The 19385-nt window shown below is 45.1% G+C and overlaps 1 protein-coding gene across 1 annotated transcript in view; it reads right to left on the bottom strand.

Annotated features, from left to right (window-relative positions):
* LOC141153067 (rho GTPase-activating protein 6-like) overlaps positions 1–19385 on the bottom strand; it is a 203251-nt gene that overhangs the window by 50795 nt on the left and 133071 nt on the right. The window contains exon 7 of the mRNA XM_073637742.1: positions 14417–14567. Coding sequence (XP_073493843.1) covers positions 14417–14567 — 151 coding nt within the window. The remainder of the gene's footprint in view (positions 1–14416; positions 14568–19385) is intronic.

Genomic DNA, 19385 nt, shown 5'->3' with positions numbered 1-19385 from the left:
GCAACTCGTAAGCACGTGATTAAGGCCAGGGTCCCACTATCAGTATTCGGTCAGTATTTTTTCTCAGGAGTGGGAGCCAAAACCAGGTGAGGAACAATCAGAGAAAAGGTATAATAGAAACAAGTCACCAATTCTGCATTAATCACCCACTCCTACTGACCAAATACTAATAGTGGGGCTGTGGCCTTAGGGCTCTTTCACACGTCCTGATATTTCCGGTATCGGAAAAACCAGTACCGGAGATATCCATGTCCTGTGGGTCCTTGTGTCTGTGTGCACCTGTGTGGGAATCCGTGTACAATTAGCGCCATTCCCAAGCGCCGGGTGCTGAACGCTGCTCTCATCATGGTTCCCTGCCGGCGCTGCGAACAGCACCAGTAGGGACAATGATGAGAGTAGTATTCTGCTCCCGCTGTGTTCTGGTGTAAAAATAAGAATAAAATAAAAACATCCTTATACTCACCTGTCCTAAGTGTCCCCCCTGTAATCCATGCGACCGCTCAGCAGAGGAGCCGGGGAGAATGAAGCACTGCTGCAGCGAGCGGCTCCGGAGCTGCGCTCAGTGAGTGATAGGACTTCGCTCACTGAGCGCAGCTCCGGGGCTCGCTCGCTGCAGCGAGTCATTCTCCCCGGCTCCTCGGTGTGAGTGGTTGCATGGAATACAGCGGGGGACACTTAGGACTGATGAGTATATGGATTTTTTTTTATTTTATTCTTATTTTTACAGGAGGGGACACCGGGAGCAGAATACTACTACCCTCATCACTGTCCATGCTGGTGCTGATCTCAGTGCCGGCAGGGAACAATGATGAGGGCAGCGTTCAGCACCTGACGCTTGAGAACAGCGCTAACTGTACACTGATTCCCAGACTCCGGTACGTGTCATACTGATGACATTCGTGTGCGGCATGTGTTTCCACAGACCCACTGACTTGAATGGGTCCGTGTGATCCGTGCTGCCGTCCAGAAACGGACATGTCAGCGTGTGGAGCACAAGGACACGCAGGCCGTAGAAGCACACTGACATATGCACAGATCCATTCATTATACGTGTGTCAGTGTCTCCTGTTTGTGAGGAAACTGTCACCACAGGTACCGGAGATACTGACTTGTGAGAGAGCCCTTAGTGTGCGAATCGCATATGTGTGAGGGGGGTGGGGCGGCCAAACTGAATTCTTGCCCCTGGTGCCAGAAAACCTAGATCAACCTCTGTGTGACCACAGGTATGCAAGTCACGTACATGTAGTCACATGATTGCCTGCTTGCATCGCGAATACAGACTGACTTCGTCCTATCCCTTTTTATTTTGTTAGTCATATTGTTTAAACATCTGACCCCAAATTTTTCTAAGTAGATTAAGGCTATGTTCACACGTTGCATTTTTGCTGCATTTTTTTTCTGCAGGCAAAACCTGCTCTTTTGGCAGTAAAGACGCAGGATTTGGTGCATTTTTGCTGCGTTCCTTGCAGATTACATGTGTCATTTCTCTCTATTACATGTTTATTAAAGTCAGTTTTATTCTCCAAAAACACAAGGTTACATTTTTTTCCAGCATTTTTGCACTTTCTCATTGCTTTCTATGGTGAAAAAATGCTGGAAGAATCAGCATGCTGCAGATTTAAAAAAAAACGCTGCAGTTTTCCCTGAAACGGTAAAAGGTCCTTGAAGCATTTGAAATGTATTTTTGATGTGAGCGTGCAAACCCCTGTGACATATTCCTGACAGCGGCAAGAGCAGCGTCTTATCCAGCTACAATGATGTTTTGCCTTGTGACTTACTTCCCCTTCAGTCTTATTTTGGCAACTTCATGATTCAGCTCGTTTTTGTCTGCTGTGAAAATACTAATATGAGGGAGGACAGCGGACAGAAATGTATCCTAGGAAGCGGATACAGAGCTGAGCTTTTATTCCAAATATTAAAATTCACCCAAAACAGTGAAAAATGTTATTAAATTCACACAATATGTCCAGCGCTCTGCAAACAACAGGGTCAACCCCAGGATAAGAAAAGGGTCGGTTACACCGGACGGCCCGCTGCGTGTCAGTCATATTCGCCTTGTGCTTGGCGTCTTTATTTTTTAATAAATATGTAATATTTTATATAAACTTGTTATGTAATGCTGTAGATTTAATCTGATCTACGGGGTGAGATTTACAGAACCCCATCTGCATAATGTCAATTCTTGCAGTAGATATCATCCATACTAATGAGCGGGGAAAATCTGCAACAAAATGTACATATTTTACTCAGCATTTTTCCTGCCAAAACATCCGAATTTTCTGCTGCAAATCCTGGACATGCACAGCGCCTGGATGTCCCTTCTGTCTATGCCGTCTTTTCTTCTCCTCTTTTTTCTTCCTTTCACTCTCTTCTCGATCCTGTTCTTTTCATTTTATTACTCATATTAAAGTGAACTGTCAAGTCTGCAAACATTATTACTTGCAGATACTGGGTTAATCTGCAGGTCATTAGTGTTGCAATGCTGTCTGCCACTTTATCAAAAATCCAGTTACTGGGAGAAAATCCACTTCTTTCCTCCCTGGAAGCGTTGACTTTCCATCATGGATGTGTGCACATGCGGCTACAGTCACCTCGGCAGATGTAAGCACGCTCCAGCACGTTGATTGACAGCTCACTCTGCACAGATGTTGAGTAAAGCAACCTGCCAATCATGCTTGCCGATGTCGCTGCCGCTCACAGTGTGCTGACCATGATTGTAGCCAGAGGGGCATTCTCAGATGCGCTACAGAGTGAGCTGTCAATCAAAATGGCAAGGCTTGCAGCCCCGCTATACCGAGTAGTGACTGTAGCCGCTCCGGGCACAACTTTATAACGGAAAGCCGGCACCTCCATGGAGTCATAAAGTTCAGTGGGGTGGCCGGACGGCATTGTAAGGCCATTATCCTGCAGATTAACCCTATACCTGCAGGTTAAAAGCATTTGTGGACATGACAGGTGCCCTTTAAATAAGGGATTTTGGAGCTGTTGGTCTCGCCTTTCACACCTTATAGTAAAATCCTCAGATTCTAATTGATATAACAGTCACACTTCAGGGTCACGGGCGGATGTGTCTCCTGATGTCTTATTATTACTGTTGCTCTGAAATATTTTTCGCACTCATTGTTGCTGTGTAATTAGTTATTATTTATTCTGCCTTAAGGTCTTATGTCCTCATTAATGATGAGCGAGCACTAAAATGCTCGGGTGCTCATTGCTCGGGTCGGGCAAATCATATTGCTTGGGTTCTCGACCCGAGTAACGATCCCAATGTAAGTCTGTGGGAAACTCAAGCATTTTTCCGGCAGCTCCCCCCGGCGGTCTGCAGAGGGCCTAAAAATTGCCAAAATTGATGGGAACAGTGCTGAAATTACATGGGAACAGCATGGGGAAGACCCCTGTAAGCATCTCTGACTTCCAGGTCACAGCTGTCAACAATGTTGTCAGAGTATTATGTCACTTTTACGGACCCCCAAAAATACATACAAAAACAAAACCAAAATGGATTTTCCTGGGAAAAAATGTTAAAGAACATCTTTTCCAGGGTAATGACTTGTATATAAGGCAAAATAAATAACCAAAAACAAAAATGCTCCTCCGCACCTTGGGCTATGTTCACACGTAGCGTTTTTGCACTTTTGTATTGCTTTCAACAGTGAAAAATACATTTACCAGTAAATGTCATTTTAACATTTTACTACCTTATCTGGCAATGTGGTGTGAGACATGATCAGACACAACCTGTTTCATTTCTGAAAGAGGGACTCTGAAATTCACAAAGCCTATTTTTATAGGGACATCAGGCAGCCCTAACTATTGTTAAATGGCCAGCAGTTGGCCCTCACTATTGTTAGAGGGCCATCAGCCGGCTATGCTTTGTTGTTGCCATTATTAAGGAGTGGGTCTCCTATACTGTTATTGCGTATGCAGTGACTGAAAGGTCTGCCCAAATTTTGGAAAAACCCCAATACCAATTTGAAGACACAAAGAGGAGGGTCTCAGTAATGACATGTTCCCATTATAAAGGAGCGGGTCTCCTATACTGTTATGGCGTATGCAGTGACTGCAAGGGCTGCCAAAAATTAGTATGCACTTCAATACCCCTTTGAAGACACATAGAGGAGGGCCTCAGTAAAAAAAATGTTCCCATGATAAAGAAGATGGTCTCCTATACTGGTAATACCCATGCAGTGACTGTGAGGGCTGGCAAAAAATTGGACGCACTCCAATACCCATTTGAAGAGACGTAGAGGAGGGCCTCAGTAAAAAAATGTTCCCATTATAAAGATGCGGGTCTCCTATACTGTTGTTCCGTATGCAGTGACTGCAAGGGCTGCCAAAAATTAGGATGCACTCTGTCTTCCCTGTCCTGAACAAGAGGACGACTGTCCATGCTCTCCTCCTCCTCAATCTCCCTTTCCTCAGGCCATCCACACTGAACAGATGGTATGAATTTGTTGGGGTAGTACCATCTGTAGCACAGGAAACCAACTCCTGTTCCTCCTCATCCTCTTCCTCCTCCTCCCATTTAGCACCCAATCTGTATTGGAATGAAATGAGGTTGGGCTGTGTGGCATCACCCTGTATGGTTCTTTGCTCCATCTTATCGTGCTGTGCCTACAATGCCTCCTCTTTAATCGTGAGCAGCGAGCGTTTCAGAAGACTGAGAAGCGGGATGGTGACGCTAATTATGGCGTCATCGCCACTCACCATCTCGGTGGAGTCCTCAAAGTTTTGGAGGACGACACAGATGTCTGACATCCATACCCACTCCTCAGTTCTAATGTGCGGAGGCTGACCTGAATACAGATGGACGTGTTGAAGCTGGTACTCAACAACTTCCTTCTGCTGCTCACAAATCCATCCCAACATCTGCAATGATGAGTTCCAATGCGTGGTGACATCGCACACCAGTCGGTGAGCTGGAAGCTGCAAATGCTGCTGAAGCACGGTGAGGGCGGCGGAAGCTGTAGGTGACTTTCTGAAATGGGCAGACAAGCGGTGTACTTTGACAAGCAGATCAGGCAGATCCGGGAAGGTTTTGAGAAACCGCTGAACCACTAGGTTGAGCACATGAGCCAGGCGTGGTACGTGTGTGAGGTTGCCTAGCTTCAGAGCCGCCACCAGGTTCTGGCTATTATCACACACGACCATGCCTGGCTCTAGGTTCAGCGGTGACAGCCACAGATCTGCCTGCTCTGTTAGAGCGGTCAACAACTCTTCAGAGGTGTGCAGTTTGTCCCCTAAGCATATTAGCTTCACAAGTGCCTGCTTCCCTCCTCCTGTGTGCTGCTGTCATTCCTCTGCATGTCACCTTGCCAGGTCGGGTCAGTGACTTCACCCCCTCGTCTTCCACTTCCGCACCCTGGTCCTCTTCTTTACTTTCTGGCAATTGTGTCTCATCATCATCATCCACCTCTTGTGACAGTAATTGCACTTCCCACCGTTGCCTTCGTGTGACCGTGGCTGCTCAAATATTTGGGCATCGCTGCATACGATCTCCTCTTGCCCCGCTTGAAGCTGGCCGGGCAAGAGGCAAGAGGCCCGAATCTATAAATGGAAAAGTGAACAGCTCTTCAGAGTGTACAAGTGTGGGATCAGTTGTCTCCGGGCACTCGGCATGGTTGGAGGAAGGAGGATCAGGGTGAGGAATATGTGGTTCAGACTCACGGCTACTGAGCCATGACCGTGTGGTGGTGGTGGCAAAATGACTGGAAGCATTATCCGCTATCCAACCAACAACCTTTTCACACTGCTCTGGCTTCAATAATGGTGTTCCGCGGCCCCCTAGTAATTGGGACAGGAAGGTAGTTCGACATGATGTGGGTGTTTGTTGTGCTCCCTCAGTCGGCACAGTTTCATCTTGCCCATGGTCTCGGCCTTTGCATGCACCATCACCATCACGTCCACTTCCCCGTCCCTTGCCACGTACCTTTACCATTTTAAATGGAGTGTAATATTTGACACACTCCACAAAATGTCTGAATTATTACCGCAGTAACATGCGATCACATGTGACGACCACGGTTTTAGCCTTGTAGTATAGTATTGGTCAGCGACCAAGTGTGAATAGGTTCAATAAAATACAGATAGCTAACTTTAAATGGAGGTAATATTTGGCACGCTCCACAAAATGTCACGATTATTACCGCAGTAATATGCGATCACGTGTGATGAAATGTAAAGGTTTCTCTGCTTACACAGTACAGCAATGTGAATAAAATAAAAAAAATCTGCCTGTATTCTGCAAGCAAATGGAGCAGTAAAATTGAGTACTGCATTGCTTTTTAAAGCAAATAATCAGGATTAGGAGCAAAAAAATAGCCCTGATATGTAGGGCTATGGATATCTGTAACAGCAGCAGCAGAAGGAACGTGCAATGGACCCTCTTGTTCTGTATACACTGTACACAAACTCTGCCTGCCTAACTCCTGCTATCACCACTGCACCTGGATTAGTCCTCAGAATGACTGTTAGTTCAGATGGATATGTATATATTAGAAGCCCAAGTTCCGAAACAAATACGTTTTGGAAGCTAGAAAAGTGTGCTGATCATAATAAAAACTAACTCACATTACCCATGTCTATTTAATTTCAGCCTTTTTATATGATAAACAACAAAGTTGTCATTACTTCAGTAGGCCAGACGGGCGGCATACAGAGAGATTTCCACGCGATCTGCCCTGGGCAATTCACTTTTTGAATTGGCGAAAGACTGTAATCTTCTAAATTTTATTTTTAAAATGTATTAATCATGACAACTTTGTTGTTTATCGTATAAAAAGGCTGAAAGTAAATAGACATGGGTAATGTGAGTTAGTTTTTATTATGTACAGCACACTTTTCTAGCTTCCAAAACGTATTTGTTTCGGAACTTGGGCTGCTAGTAATTAATAAATTACTAAATGGCATTACGGAAAACAAAAATAAAATTTAGAAGATTACAGAGACGGTCGCCAATTCAAAAAGTGAATTGCCCAGGGCAGATCGCGTAAAAATCTTTCTGTATGCTGCCCCTCAACATTAACCTCTTTATGAAGCAAGATATGTTGTGGTATACCTACAGTACAGACCAAAAGTCTGGACACACCTTCTCATTTAAATATTTTTCTGTATTTTCATGATTATGAAAATTGTTCATTCACACTGAAGGCATCAAAACTATGAATTAACACATGTGGAATTATTGTTATGTTCTGCTACCAGAGCTAAGGAAAGAGAGGAGATCTGTCCCTACGATAGAACTCAGCTTAATCCCTACGATGTAACAGGGGACCTGATCCTGCGATCAGACCTGCTAAAGTCCTAAGCTAGTCTGTACGGAGACCTATAGATGTGGGGAAGGAATCCCTACAAGTACTAAGGACTGGGAGGAATATGGGACACCTCCTAACAGAAATAGTAGCAGACAGACGAACAAACAAAATATATAGAACATAGAGGTCAGTAGACCAAGCAAACTAACAGAGCAAGACACAGAGCACAGGCTAGCTAGAAAGTAGATATACAATGAAGTCCAGCAAAGCCAGAAGGGCGGAGCAGGATTAAATAGGCCAACAAGGTCATGTGACCAGCAAAGGAAAAAAAACCTAAGAGCAAGGTTCTAACAGTACCCCCCCTTCTAAGAGGATCCTCCGGATCCCCTAGGACCAGGCTTATCAGGAAATCTCCTGTGAAACGCTCTGATAAGTCTGGACGCGGAAACATCATCCGACCTCACCCAAGAGTTATCCTCGGGACCGAAACCTTTCCAGGCCACAAGATACTGCAAACTACCTCTATACCGTCTAGAGTTAAGGATGCGAGAAATTTCATATTCCCCGTCCTCCACCACCGGAGGAACAGAGGCAGAGGCGTCACAATCCGATACAACAGCTTTTTTCAACAGAGAGACATGAAATACCGGATTAATTCTCCAGGAGGTAGGAACCTCCAACCTAACAGCAGATTGGTTGACAACCTGAAGCACCTTAAAGGGCCCTACAAACTTGGGACCCAATTTCTTAGAAGGAATCCTCAACCGCAGATTCCTAGAGGACAACCAAACCATGTCACCAACAGCGAACAAAACCTCCTGTCATTTCCTATCAAAGTAGTCTTTAGATTTTCTGTTGGCCTCCTGAAGATTACCACGCACATCCGTCCAAACTCTCTCCAAATCACCGGAAAAATTCTCCTCCTCAGGTACGGCAGATCCCAACTTGGAGAACGACCCAAACGACGGATGTCTCCCAGAACAACAAAAAAAAGGCGAACAACCAGCAGAAGAAGATGTATGATTGTTCAGAGCAAATTCAGCAAGTGGCAGAAACTCAGACCACCCCTCTTGATTGTCTGCCACAAAACAACGCAAGAACTGCTCAACATCCTGGTTTTTCCTTTCTGTCTGGCCATTAGATTCAGGATGATATCCGGACGAGAACGACAAATGAACTCCCAACCTATCACAAAAGGCACGCCAAAAACGAGCCACGAACTGAGGACCCCTATCAGAAACAATGTCAGTAGGAACGCCATGAAGTCTGACAATTTCCTTGACAAAGGCCTTAGCGAGAGTTTTAGCGCAGGGCAGTTTGACGAAAGGAACCAAGTGACACATCTTGCTAAAACGGTCCACGACCACCCAGATGACAGTAAAACCCTCAGAGGGGGGAAGGTCAGTTATAAAGTCCATAGCCAAATGTGTCCAAGGAGCACTGGGAACCTCCAAAGGACAAAGCAACCCCGCAGCAGGAGTATGTGAGGACTTAGATCTAGCACATATAGTACATTGACGCACCCACTTAATGACTTCCTTCTGCCATCCAGGCCACCAAAAACTGCGACCCACCAGTCTCTTGGTCTCAGAGATTCCGGGATGACCTGCCAACCGAGATTCGTGACACTCAACAAACAAATCTCTCCTAAAGGTCCCAGGCACAAACAACCTCCCATGAGGAGTGTTAGAAGGGGCATTCTCCTGTGCTTTAAGAATCTCATTTTCCAAAACGGAGTCCAAAGCAGCTATCACAACACCTTCTTGTAAAATGTTCTCCTCTTTCTCAGCACCGACTATGGGAGAAAAACTGCGAGACAAGGCATCCGCCTTAACATTCTTAGTACCAGGGATGTAAGTAACGGAGAAATTAAACCGTGAGAAAAACAGTGCCCACCTAGCCTGACGGGCATTCAGGCGCTTGGCAGCATCAAGATATATCAGATTTTTATGATCCGTAAGAACCTGAACGGGAAATTCCGCACCTTCCAAGAAGTGGCGCCAGTGTTCAAATGCGAGTTTAATAGCCAATAATTCCCGATTACCAATATCGTAATTCAGTTCAGTCTCCGAAAAATTTTTTGAAAAAAAGGCACAGGGATGTAATCCATCCCCGTTATCCTGAGACAATACTGCGCCAACCCCCACAGAGGAAGCATCAACCTCAACCAAAAACGGCCTAGTCACATCAGGCTGCATAAGGATGGGAGCAGAGGTGAACCTCTCCTTGAGATACACAAAAGCTTCAATGGCCTCAGAAGACCACTGAACCGCATCAGCACCTTTCCTGGTGAGATCAGTCAGAGGTTTGACAATACTAGAAAAATTTTTTATGAATTTTCTGTAGTAAAATTGGCGAAACCCAAAAACCTCTGTATCGATTTCAAACCAATAGGCCTAGGCCATTCCTGCACAGCCTGAACCTTAACCGGATCCATCTCAAAACCTTTGCTGGAGATAATGTAGCCCAAAAAACTAATTCTCTGTACAGCGAACTCACATTTCTCCAGCTTAGCAAAAAGCGAATTGTCCATTAATAACTGTAATACCTCACGCACGCTCCGCCAATGAGACTCCAGATCCGGCGAATAAATCAAAATGTCATCCAAATACACAACCACATTTTTGCCGATCAAAGGTCTAAGGATGTCATTAATCAGATTCTGAAAAAATGCAGGAGCATTAGTAAGACCAAAAGGCATAACCAGATTCTCAAAATGACCCACAGGAGTGTTAAAAGCAGTCTTCCATTCGTCACCCTCCTTCATGCGCAACAGATTGTATGCCCCCTTAAGGTCAATTTTAGAGAACCACTTGGCCCCCATTAACTGGTTAAACAGATCAGGAATCAATGGCAGTGGGTAAGGATTGCGTACAGTAATTTTGTTAATCTCACGAAAATCCAGACAAGGACGTAAACCGCCGTCCTTTTTTTTTACAAAAAAAAATCCAACCGCCACAGGAGACTTAGAGGGCCTAATGTGACCGGCGGCCAAACTTGTCTGTATGTATTCCTCCAAAGCCTTCCTCTCAGAAATAGTAAGGTTAAATAAACGACTTTTAGGAAGAGTCGCTCCAGGGACAAATTCAATAGAACAATCATAGTCTCTATGGGGAGGCAAAACCTGCGATTCCTTCTCAGAAAAAACTCTCCAAAAATCCTGAATAGGAACAGGCAATTCTCCCCTATCCAAAGCTGCAATACGCCCGTTACAACACTTGTCATAACATTTATGGCTCCAGGATTTAATTTCACTGGTAGACCAATCCAGTACAGGATTGTGAAATTTTAACCAGGGCAATCCCAATATTACTGGAGAAGGCAAGTTATTCAACACTACCAAATCCAATTTCTCATGGTGAACACCATTAATAGTGAGAGGAAATTCACAGACCTTGAGAGTAATATTCTTCAAAGGGGAACCATCCACAGAAACCACAGCAATGGGGGATGATAAAGGTTCAGGTTCTAAATTGAGTCTTTCCACGAATCCCCCATCAATTACATTCAGAGTAGACCCGCAATCAACAAACACCCGAAATTCCATTAATTTTTTCTGAGCAATCGTGGAAGCAGCTAAAAATATACCCTTGGAATTTAAACAGGCAATACGGGCGTGACTGACCTTTTTTTTTTCTTTCTTCATACGAAGCTCACAGCCTTTAATCAAATGACCAGATTTTCCGCAATAGAAACACAAGCCTTCAAAAAATCGACGGTCTTTTTCTTGAGAGCGAGGTGCCACCGATCCAATCTCCATCGGTTCACCACTGTTAGTACACACATTCTCATAACCAGAAACTGACATAGCAGAGGATTTGCTCTCATTAACCCTAGCACGCAGTCTCCTATCCACCCGTATAGCTAATTGCATAGCCTGTTGCAAATCTTCAGGTGTAGGATAAGCAATTAGCAGGTCTTTAACCCTTTCACTGAGCCCAGCAAGAAATAGACTTTTCAGAGCAGAATCGTTCCACCCTGTTTGAGTAGACCAACGACGGAAATGAGTACAATATTTTTCCACATTACCTGATCCCTGTTTTAAACGTCTCAACTCAGTCTCAGCTGATGCGACACGGTCAGGATCATCATATAATAGTCCCAAAGCAGAAAAAAAACTATCCACTGATCTGAAGCATGTATCACTAGGTTGCAAAGAAAAGGCCCACTCCTGAGGCTCTTTGCGCAAAAGTGACATTATGAACCCTACGCGCTGGGATTCATCCCCAGAGGACTTAGGTCTCAAACGAAAATACAATAAGCAAGCATTTTTGAATGAAAAAAATTCTCGGTGTTCACCAAAAAATAAATCCGGCAAACATACCTTAGGCTCCAAGAAATGTGCTCCAGGACAGTTACTCACGTGCTGACGGAGCTCGGCCACCTCCAGAGAGAGTCCCTGCAGGCGATGAACCAAATCCTGAACCGACACCATGATGGAACAGAAAAATCTTTCCTTAGAGAATTTGCTGGCTGGACTTACTGTTATGTTCTGCTACCAGAGCTAAAGAAAGAGAGGAGATCTGTCCCTACGATAGAACTCAGCTTAATCCCTACGATGTAACAGGGGACCTGATCCTGCAATCAGACCTGCTAAAGTCCTAAGCTAGTCTGTACGGAGACCTATAGATGTGGGGAAGGAATCCCTACAAGTACTAAGGACTGGGAGGAATATGGGACACCTCCTAACAGAAATAGTAGCAGACAGACGAACAAACAAAATATATAGAACATAGAGGTCAGTAGACCAAGCAAACTAACAGAGCAAGACACAGAGCACAGGCTAGCTAGAAAGTAGATATACAATGAAGTCCAGCAAAGCCAGAAGGGCGGAGCAGGATTAAATAGGCCAACAAGGTCATGTGACCAGCAAAGGAAAAAAAACCTAAGAGCAAGGTTCTAACAATTATATACTTAACAAAAAAGTGTGAAACAACTGAAAAATATATCTTATATTCTAGGTTCTTCAAAGTAGCCACCTTTTGCTTTGATGACTGCTTTGCACACTCTTGGCATTCTCTTGATGAGCTTCAAGAGGTAGTCACCGGAAATGGTCTTCCAACAATCTTGAAGGAGTTCCCATAGATGCTTAGCACTTGTTGGCCCTTTTGCCTTCACTCTGCAGTCCAGCTCACCCCAAACCATCTCGATTGGGTTCAGGTCTGGTGACTGTGGAGGCCAGGTCATCTGGCGTAGCACCCCATCACTCTCCTTCTTGGTCAAATAGCCCTTACACAGCCTGGAGGTGTGTTTGGGGTCATTGTCCTTTTGAAAAATAAATGATGGTCCAACTAAACGCAAACCGGATGGAATAGCATGCAAGATGCTGTGGTAGCCATGCTTTTTCATTATGCCTTCAATTTTGAATAAATCCCCAACAGTGTCACCAGCAAAGCACCCCCACACCATCACACCTCCTCCTCCATGCTTCACGGTGGGAACCAGGCATGTAGAGTCCATCCGTTCACCTTTTCTGCGTCGCACAAAGACATGGTGGTTGGAACCAAAGATCTCAAATTTGGACTCATCAGACCAGAGCAGAGATTTCCACTGGTCTAATGTCCATTCCTTGTGTTCTTTAGCGCAAACAAGTCTCTTCTGCTTGTTGCCTGTCCTTAGCAGTGGTTTCCTAGCAGCTATTTTACCATGAAGGCCTGCTGCACAGAGTCTCCTCTTAACAGTTGTTGTAGAGATGTGTCTGCTGCTAGAACTCTGTGTGGCATTGACCTGGTCTCTAATCTGAGCTGTTGTTAACCTGCGATTTCTGAGGCTGGTGACTCAGATAAACTTATCCTCAGAAGCAGAGGTGACTCTTGGTCTTCCTTTCCTGGGGCGGTCCTCATGCGAGCCAGTTTCTTTGTAGCGCTTGATGGTTTTTGCAACTGCACTTGGGGACACTTTTAAAGTTTTCCCTATTTTTCGCACTGACTGACCTTCATTTCTTAAAGTAATGATGGCCACTCGTTTTTCTTTACTTAGCTGCTTTTTTCTTGCCATAATACAAATTCTAAAAGTCTATTCAGTAGGACTATCAGCTGTGTTTTCACCAGTCTTCTGCACAACACAACTGATGGTCCCAACCCCATTTATAAGGCAAGAAATCCCACTTATTAAACCTGACAGGGCACACCTGTGAAATGAAAACCATTTCCGGTGACTACCTCTTGAAGCTCATCAAGAGAATGCCAAGAGTGTGCAAAGCAGTCATCAAAGCAAAAGGTGGCTACTTTGAAGAACCTAGAATATAAGACATATTTTCAGTTGTTTCACACTTTTTTGTTAAGTATATAATTCCAAATGTGTTAATTCATAGTTTTGATGCCTTCAATGTGAATGTACAATTTTTATAGTCATGAAAACGCAGAAAAATCTTTAAATGAGAAGGTGTGTCCAAACTTTTGGTCTGTTCTGTATACTAACTAATAATCTCTCCCTAGCTCAGCAGCACCTCTCCCTACACTGTCTGATCCAGACTGTGACGAGCATGGCGGCGCCAGGTCTGATATAGACCTGATGACGCTGTGCGCCCAGCCAATCACTGTAATGCCACAACCAACATGGCTGCGTCATTACAGTGTGTGGCAGGCAATCCCTGCATGTTGTTTGGCTCTATAAAGAGTGCCAAAAATGCAGGGAGGAGACCCGAGCTCCCGCCGAGCAACCCTGGAAGTACTCGCAGAGAGCCGAGCATCTCAAGCAATGACGAGCACGCTCTCTCATCATTAGTCCTCATATAATTAGCTTTTTTTCTACTTTTCATTGTGTAAAGGAAGGATAAACAGTTGGAAATGTAAAATCTGTATTTCCAATTTGATTCCGAACTTATAAAACTTCTGTAACATTCACAGTACGAAAAAGTTTTACGTTGCGACTTTTTTTTTAAGCCGTCATAGTTTTTGCAATAGTTTGGTGGATTTTGCTAAAATCGAATATTTTTTTCCTGTCATTTCGGACACCTTTTACAATACACCTATTGTGTGAGAGAAGACATGATAAATATCAGGTCGGGTCCCGGTCATCTCCTTGATAAGAGAAGAACAATATCAAGTAGCAGGACCAGATCAGCGATGCTGGAGCCTGGCTTCTTGTAGTATTTCCAGCTCGGCCCTTCATGTATAATATATTGATATATAATTTACATATACATGTAGATGGGTATTTACCGGCAGTGTGTATAAATGCCGCGTACAGCTCCCGAGGAAGAAGAGGCTCCTTCAAGTCTCTTAGAAACGCCTTGAGCACCGCAGACACATCATGAACACAGATGTCTTCCCCAAGCAGCTTATCTCCAGAAATAGCAAATTCTTCCCGCAGCTGTTAATAGAAAAGCTACAGATAATTAGGATAAAATTTAGTCTTAGCGGCTACTTACATTAAATGTGCTTTACACAATATGCCGCATAATTCACAATATGCTGCAGACTACACAAGGTCACAGGGGAGATTCATCTAAACCCACTGGGTCCAAAGGCCTCGTAAAAAGAAATTAAAGCAATGTTTCCATCTTAGCCATTCATAAGAAGGAAGATGATTGTCCCCCTTGAGTTCCCATGACCCAGCTTAGGTCTCAGCCAGACCCTTCTTGTTTTTTTTGAGGGCCCCAATAAGAAGTGGTTTCCCACGGATGGGAGATGGGTTAAGGTCCCGGGATTTTGCTGTGCAAAGTCACGCTGTTGACTTTTAATATCCTTATAAGTTACAATAAATCTTGTATTATCCTCATGTAATCTGTGTAAACAGAGCAACAAGAAGCCGTGAAATCTCAGAAGAAAGAGAACTATACTGTGAATGACCAATGTGAAAAAGACGAGGGACGCCACTCAAAGGTGAATGTTTGTGGCGTAACTGTAAGCTCAATGCAAGATCGGCAATAAGGCCCCTAACTATCGCAGGTGTCCAATAGCATTCATCTTTTCACAAGGGCCAAAAGGAACTTTTGGGCCCCCTAGGCAAAAAGTAGGTGTGTTTTTGCTGGGTTTTTAAAATGCGACTTTGGTGCAGATTTTTCCCCGCTCATTACTATGAGTGAAATCTGCAGCAAAAATGCTGAAGGAATTGACAACTGCAGATTTAAAATGCAGAAAAAGCCACAGACAGAATTGCTTTTTTTATCATCTGCCACATAAAGAGCTAATAAACGTTTGTTGAAGGGGTTATACCAGAGTTTATCTTCTTTTGTTTCACCCCTGTAAAGTAACCCAACCAAGTCTTCACATCCTCACTGGCTAATTTCTTCTATTTTTTTCTGCTTTCAGTGCCTCCATTATTGAGCCTCTGTGTGCAGCGTGCAGGTCTTCAGTGCTGCTCATATCACCATTGTAAACTACATTTCCCATCAGCACCTGCTCCTCCTCCAGTCTCACCCCATGCACAGGTAACATTAGCCACTCGTCCAGCTGCTCTGTGATCGGCTCATGGCCCCCAGGCAGAGCGGACAAGATGAGACACGGCACTGTGCATAGTTTCTAGTAGGATATCAATACATGTAATTCTTGTCTGTCCTACCGCCCTCTATAAAGGTTCCTAATCCTCCAATTCTGTATGTGGCATAACTAAGGTCTGATGGGCCCCCCGTGCAGAATTTGGATCTGGGCCCCCACCTGCATGTTCATCAGATGTATGGGCCCTTGTAGCGTTCCAAATCCTGTGAAGACATACGTGTTCGCCTCACCCATATAAAAATGTCCCCCATCCTGCAATAATGTCCCTGATCCTGTCCACTTCCTGTAATAATCTCCCCATCCTGGGCCCCCATTAGTACTAATTTTCCACATTGGGCTCCTTCCTTGTATAATGTGCCCTATCCTGGGCCCCTCCAGGTATAATGTCTCCCTTTCCAGGAATTATATTCTCCATCCTGGGCATTTTCCCGGTATAATGTCCCCATCCTGGGTCCCTTCCTGGTATAATGTCCCCCTTACTGGTATAATGCCCCCCCATACTAGGCTTCTTCCAGTAATAATGTCTCTGTTTTGCATCTCTTCTCCAACAAATGTAAAAAAATAAAATAAAAAAATAATACTGATTCTTCTTACTTTCCTCTGCTCCCACGTCGTGTGGCGTCCTCTTCTATAGCCGGCGCCAAAGCCAGAAAATGTCTTCAGCGTTCAGGCGAGGGGCTGCACATTACATCATTGCCATGCGCCTGGCATCACTAGCAGACAGACCTGTAATTGGCTGGCAGCATATTGCGGTGCAGGGAGCCGGCGGGTCTGTGTGCCACAATACATTTCAGCTGAATGTGCGTCCTCTGATGTACATCCAGCTGACATAGCTGCAGGCATAAGCGGAGCCCCCCTCCAGCATGAGCCCGGTTACAGTCTCACCCTCTGTGATCGTGATCATTACGCCCCTGTGTTTCAGATATACTTTCCCCTGCAAAATCCAAAAAACTATCTTTTTTGCTTATAGCAGCCTATCACAGTGCAGCTTTCATTTTTCCAAAGCTGTTTAAAAAATCATCAGGACTACCGCATTTATTTTTTATCTACAACCTTTTGTATTTCTGCTTATAATTTTTGTTGTAATAATAATTGCATATTTCTAGATTATGTACCATAAAATAACACTGGAGAGTTGAATCAGCATGTCACCTAACTAACAAATGTCTCCACACTGTGCTATCGGATACAGAACAAACATCACACTCAGGTTCTACGTATGCAATGTAGACCTGCTAAAAAGTAAATTGCCAGCAGTATAAAACATCTTCTAATGATGCAACCTGCATATCTCTGACTCTTGTTTCCACATTGTAAGGCGGCGGTGTTCACACCGTGCAGTAACTGAGGCAGTGACCCAAGCAAGTCCAACATAAGCAGCTTTTATTCAACAACTCACGGGTAAACAGAAAGTCCTCCGGTTCACAGCAGGGTAAACATAAGTCCATAACAATGGTTGCCGTGGGCAACGGCCGTGCTGGGCCGCTCAGAGCCTGACAGGTGCAGAGCCTTCCCAGGCGTAGGTTCAGCTACTCACAGGTCCGCAGAGCTTTCCTGCTATGCTCTTAGCAAGTTCCAACACTGAACAACACTAATCCTTAATGCAGGGTTTTTAAAGGACCTGTGGCAAGAGCCACTGGAAAACCCGGGTTGGAGGGAGGAGGCCGCCCCACTACCTTCCTGTAGCCTCCTCCAATAAATGAAGGCCCTGTCGGGTTTTACTAATCTGCCTTAGCCAGATAGCCTGACCAGGTTATTGCTCACCTTCATTCCTGCATTGCAGCCGCAGGTGAGTTTGTGACTGCAATGCACTCCAATGGATTTAATAGGTCTCTGTACACATTCTCGGGGATATATAACGTCCCTCGTATACGATCCTGGTCACTGCCTCACAGCATACATAACATTTTTACATAGCTCTTGTGACGCGCCCAGGGGATGGGGACGACTCGGCGCCCCGGCCTTGTTGTTGGTTTTGGGGATGTCGCGGTGGCCGGCTCCCGGGCCTGTACCCTGGGGTCACTCTTAAAAAGGAAGGGGGAAATTATATAGGCAAGGGAAAGTTGTTTGTGATGCCACCTGTGCTGTCTGGTGAGGATCACCAGCGCTGCGACAGTCCTCTGAGGCCGGTGTTCAGGCAGCTTAGTTGGTGCGACTCCCCACAGGTGGAGCGGGGCCTCAGGGCAGCGTAGGAGAAGGGATGCAGGACAGAGGGGACCCAGCTGGGTCAGAGGAAGGGTAGAAGAATAGGCACTCACACCGGAGTTCACTTCAGTACCTTTACTGGTGGTGTTTCAGGCACGATCCAGGGCACTGTAGGGTGAAGGGTGCATATCAGAACTCTCACCAGCGAGCGGGTGTGGGGCCTCCTGCTTCTTGCCTTTTCCTGATAAGTTTATGACCTGCCTGGAGCTAGGCCTAACTTGGTCTCTGTCTTGCACCTGCTGACCTGGTGGTAGGGCCTTCTGTTGGAGATCACACTCCCTGGTCTCTTGGGCCTCAGTGACTCCTGACCCTGGTATGACAGTCAGCTTTTTAGTGTTCCTGGGACATATAGTTCGCCAGGGGTTTCGGTTGTTTCTGCTGGGCGTAGAGATCCCTGCAGACGTGGACCCGGTGTCCGGTAAATGGTCTTGGGGTGAGCTGGCTAAGCTCCTCTGTCCCCTATGTAGCTCGCTTACTCCACTTGCCTTTGGCCACGCTCGGGGCCCTCGCTAGGCTTCACACTGGCAGTAGGCCTCGCTACTCTTCACCGCTCTTTTGCCGTCGGCACGACCTAAGCTCACTAACTGAGCTCACTGAGTCTGTACTGACCTGACAACTTCTCTGGCTGCAGCAGACTGACTCTAAACTGTGACTCCAGGCTTCAGACTTCAGACTAGACTAGACTGCCTAGCTCCACCTTCCCTTTTTATATCCCTAACGGGCTCCCTCTGCTGGTCTGAGGTGGAAGGTGGAGGTGTGTGAATGCTATGAGGGCCTCTTGTGGAGGAATCCGTCCATGCACCCCTCTGGGATCTGTGGCACCAATGCAGGGCGCCACACATGCATCACTTTCAGCTTGCACTGAGACTAGACGAGCCCTACTCAATGTGATGTCAGTATTTGTTATTTTCTAAATAAATGGTAGCTTGAAACATGGGTAATGCAGCTTGCAGTGCTTCCTATTTGTTAGAAGGTGCAGCAAATCAATGTTTCCATGTTATTAGCAAAATTCTTTCTAATCAGCCTATTATGTTGTGACAACTAAAGCTCGTTAGCAGGTTCTGTAGTACTTAAAGGGATTGTCACCTAGTTGGACAACCCCTTCTTACTACATAAGGCTATAGCCCCCTATGTAAAATGAAAAATATATATACTTACCTCCCTGAGAGGCAATTCCAATGATGCCGGCGCTGTGTCTGCTGACACTGCCGTGACATTATTGTGTCATGTGAGTGCTGCAACCTATCAATGACCACTGATGGGCTGCAGCTTTCTCACATCTCTCAGATGGAAAAGGAGACATTATATACACATGGATGAAGAATTGGTTAAGGAATAAGAATCAAAGAGTCATTGTAAATGGTGCATTCTTTAAATTGGCTAAAGTAAGCAGTAGAGGCCACAATGATCAGTACCGGGATCAGTAAGGAAAAAAAAGGATCAGCCTTTCGCCCAATTCTTTTTATTCTCTTTATTAATGGCCTTG

The sequence above is a fragment of the Phyllobates terribilis genome, unplaced genomic scaffold (assembly GCF_046119375.1).
Source record: "Phyllobates terribilis strain yellow unplaced genomic scaffold, ASM4611937v1 Scaffold_7__3_contigs__length_470593459, whole genome shotgun sequence".
In the NCBI taxonomy this organism is placed as follows: domain Eukaryota; kingdom Metazoa; phylum Chordata; class Amphibia; order Anura; family Dendrobatidae; genus Phyllobates; species Phyllobates terribilis.
Note: the sequence above shows the minus strand (reverse complement) of the source record. Positions and strands in the feature narration are given on the sequence as shown.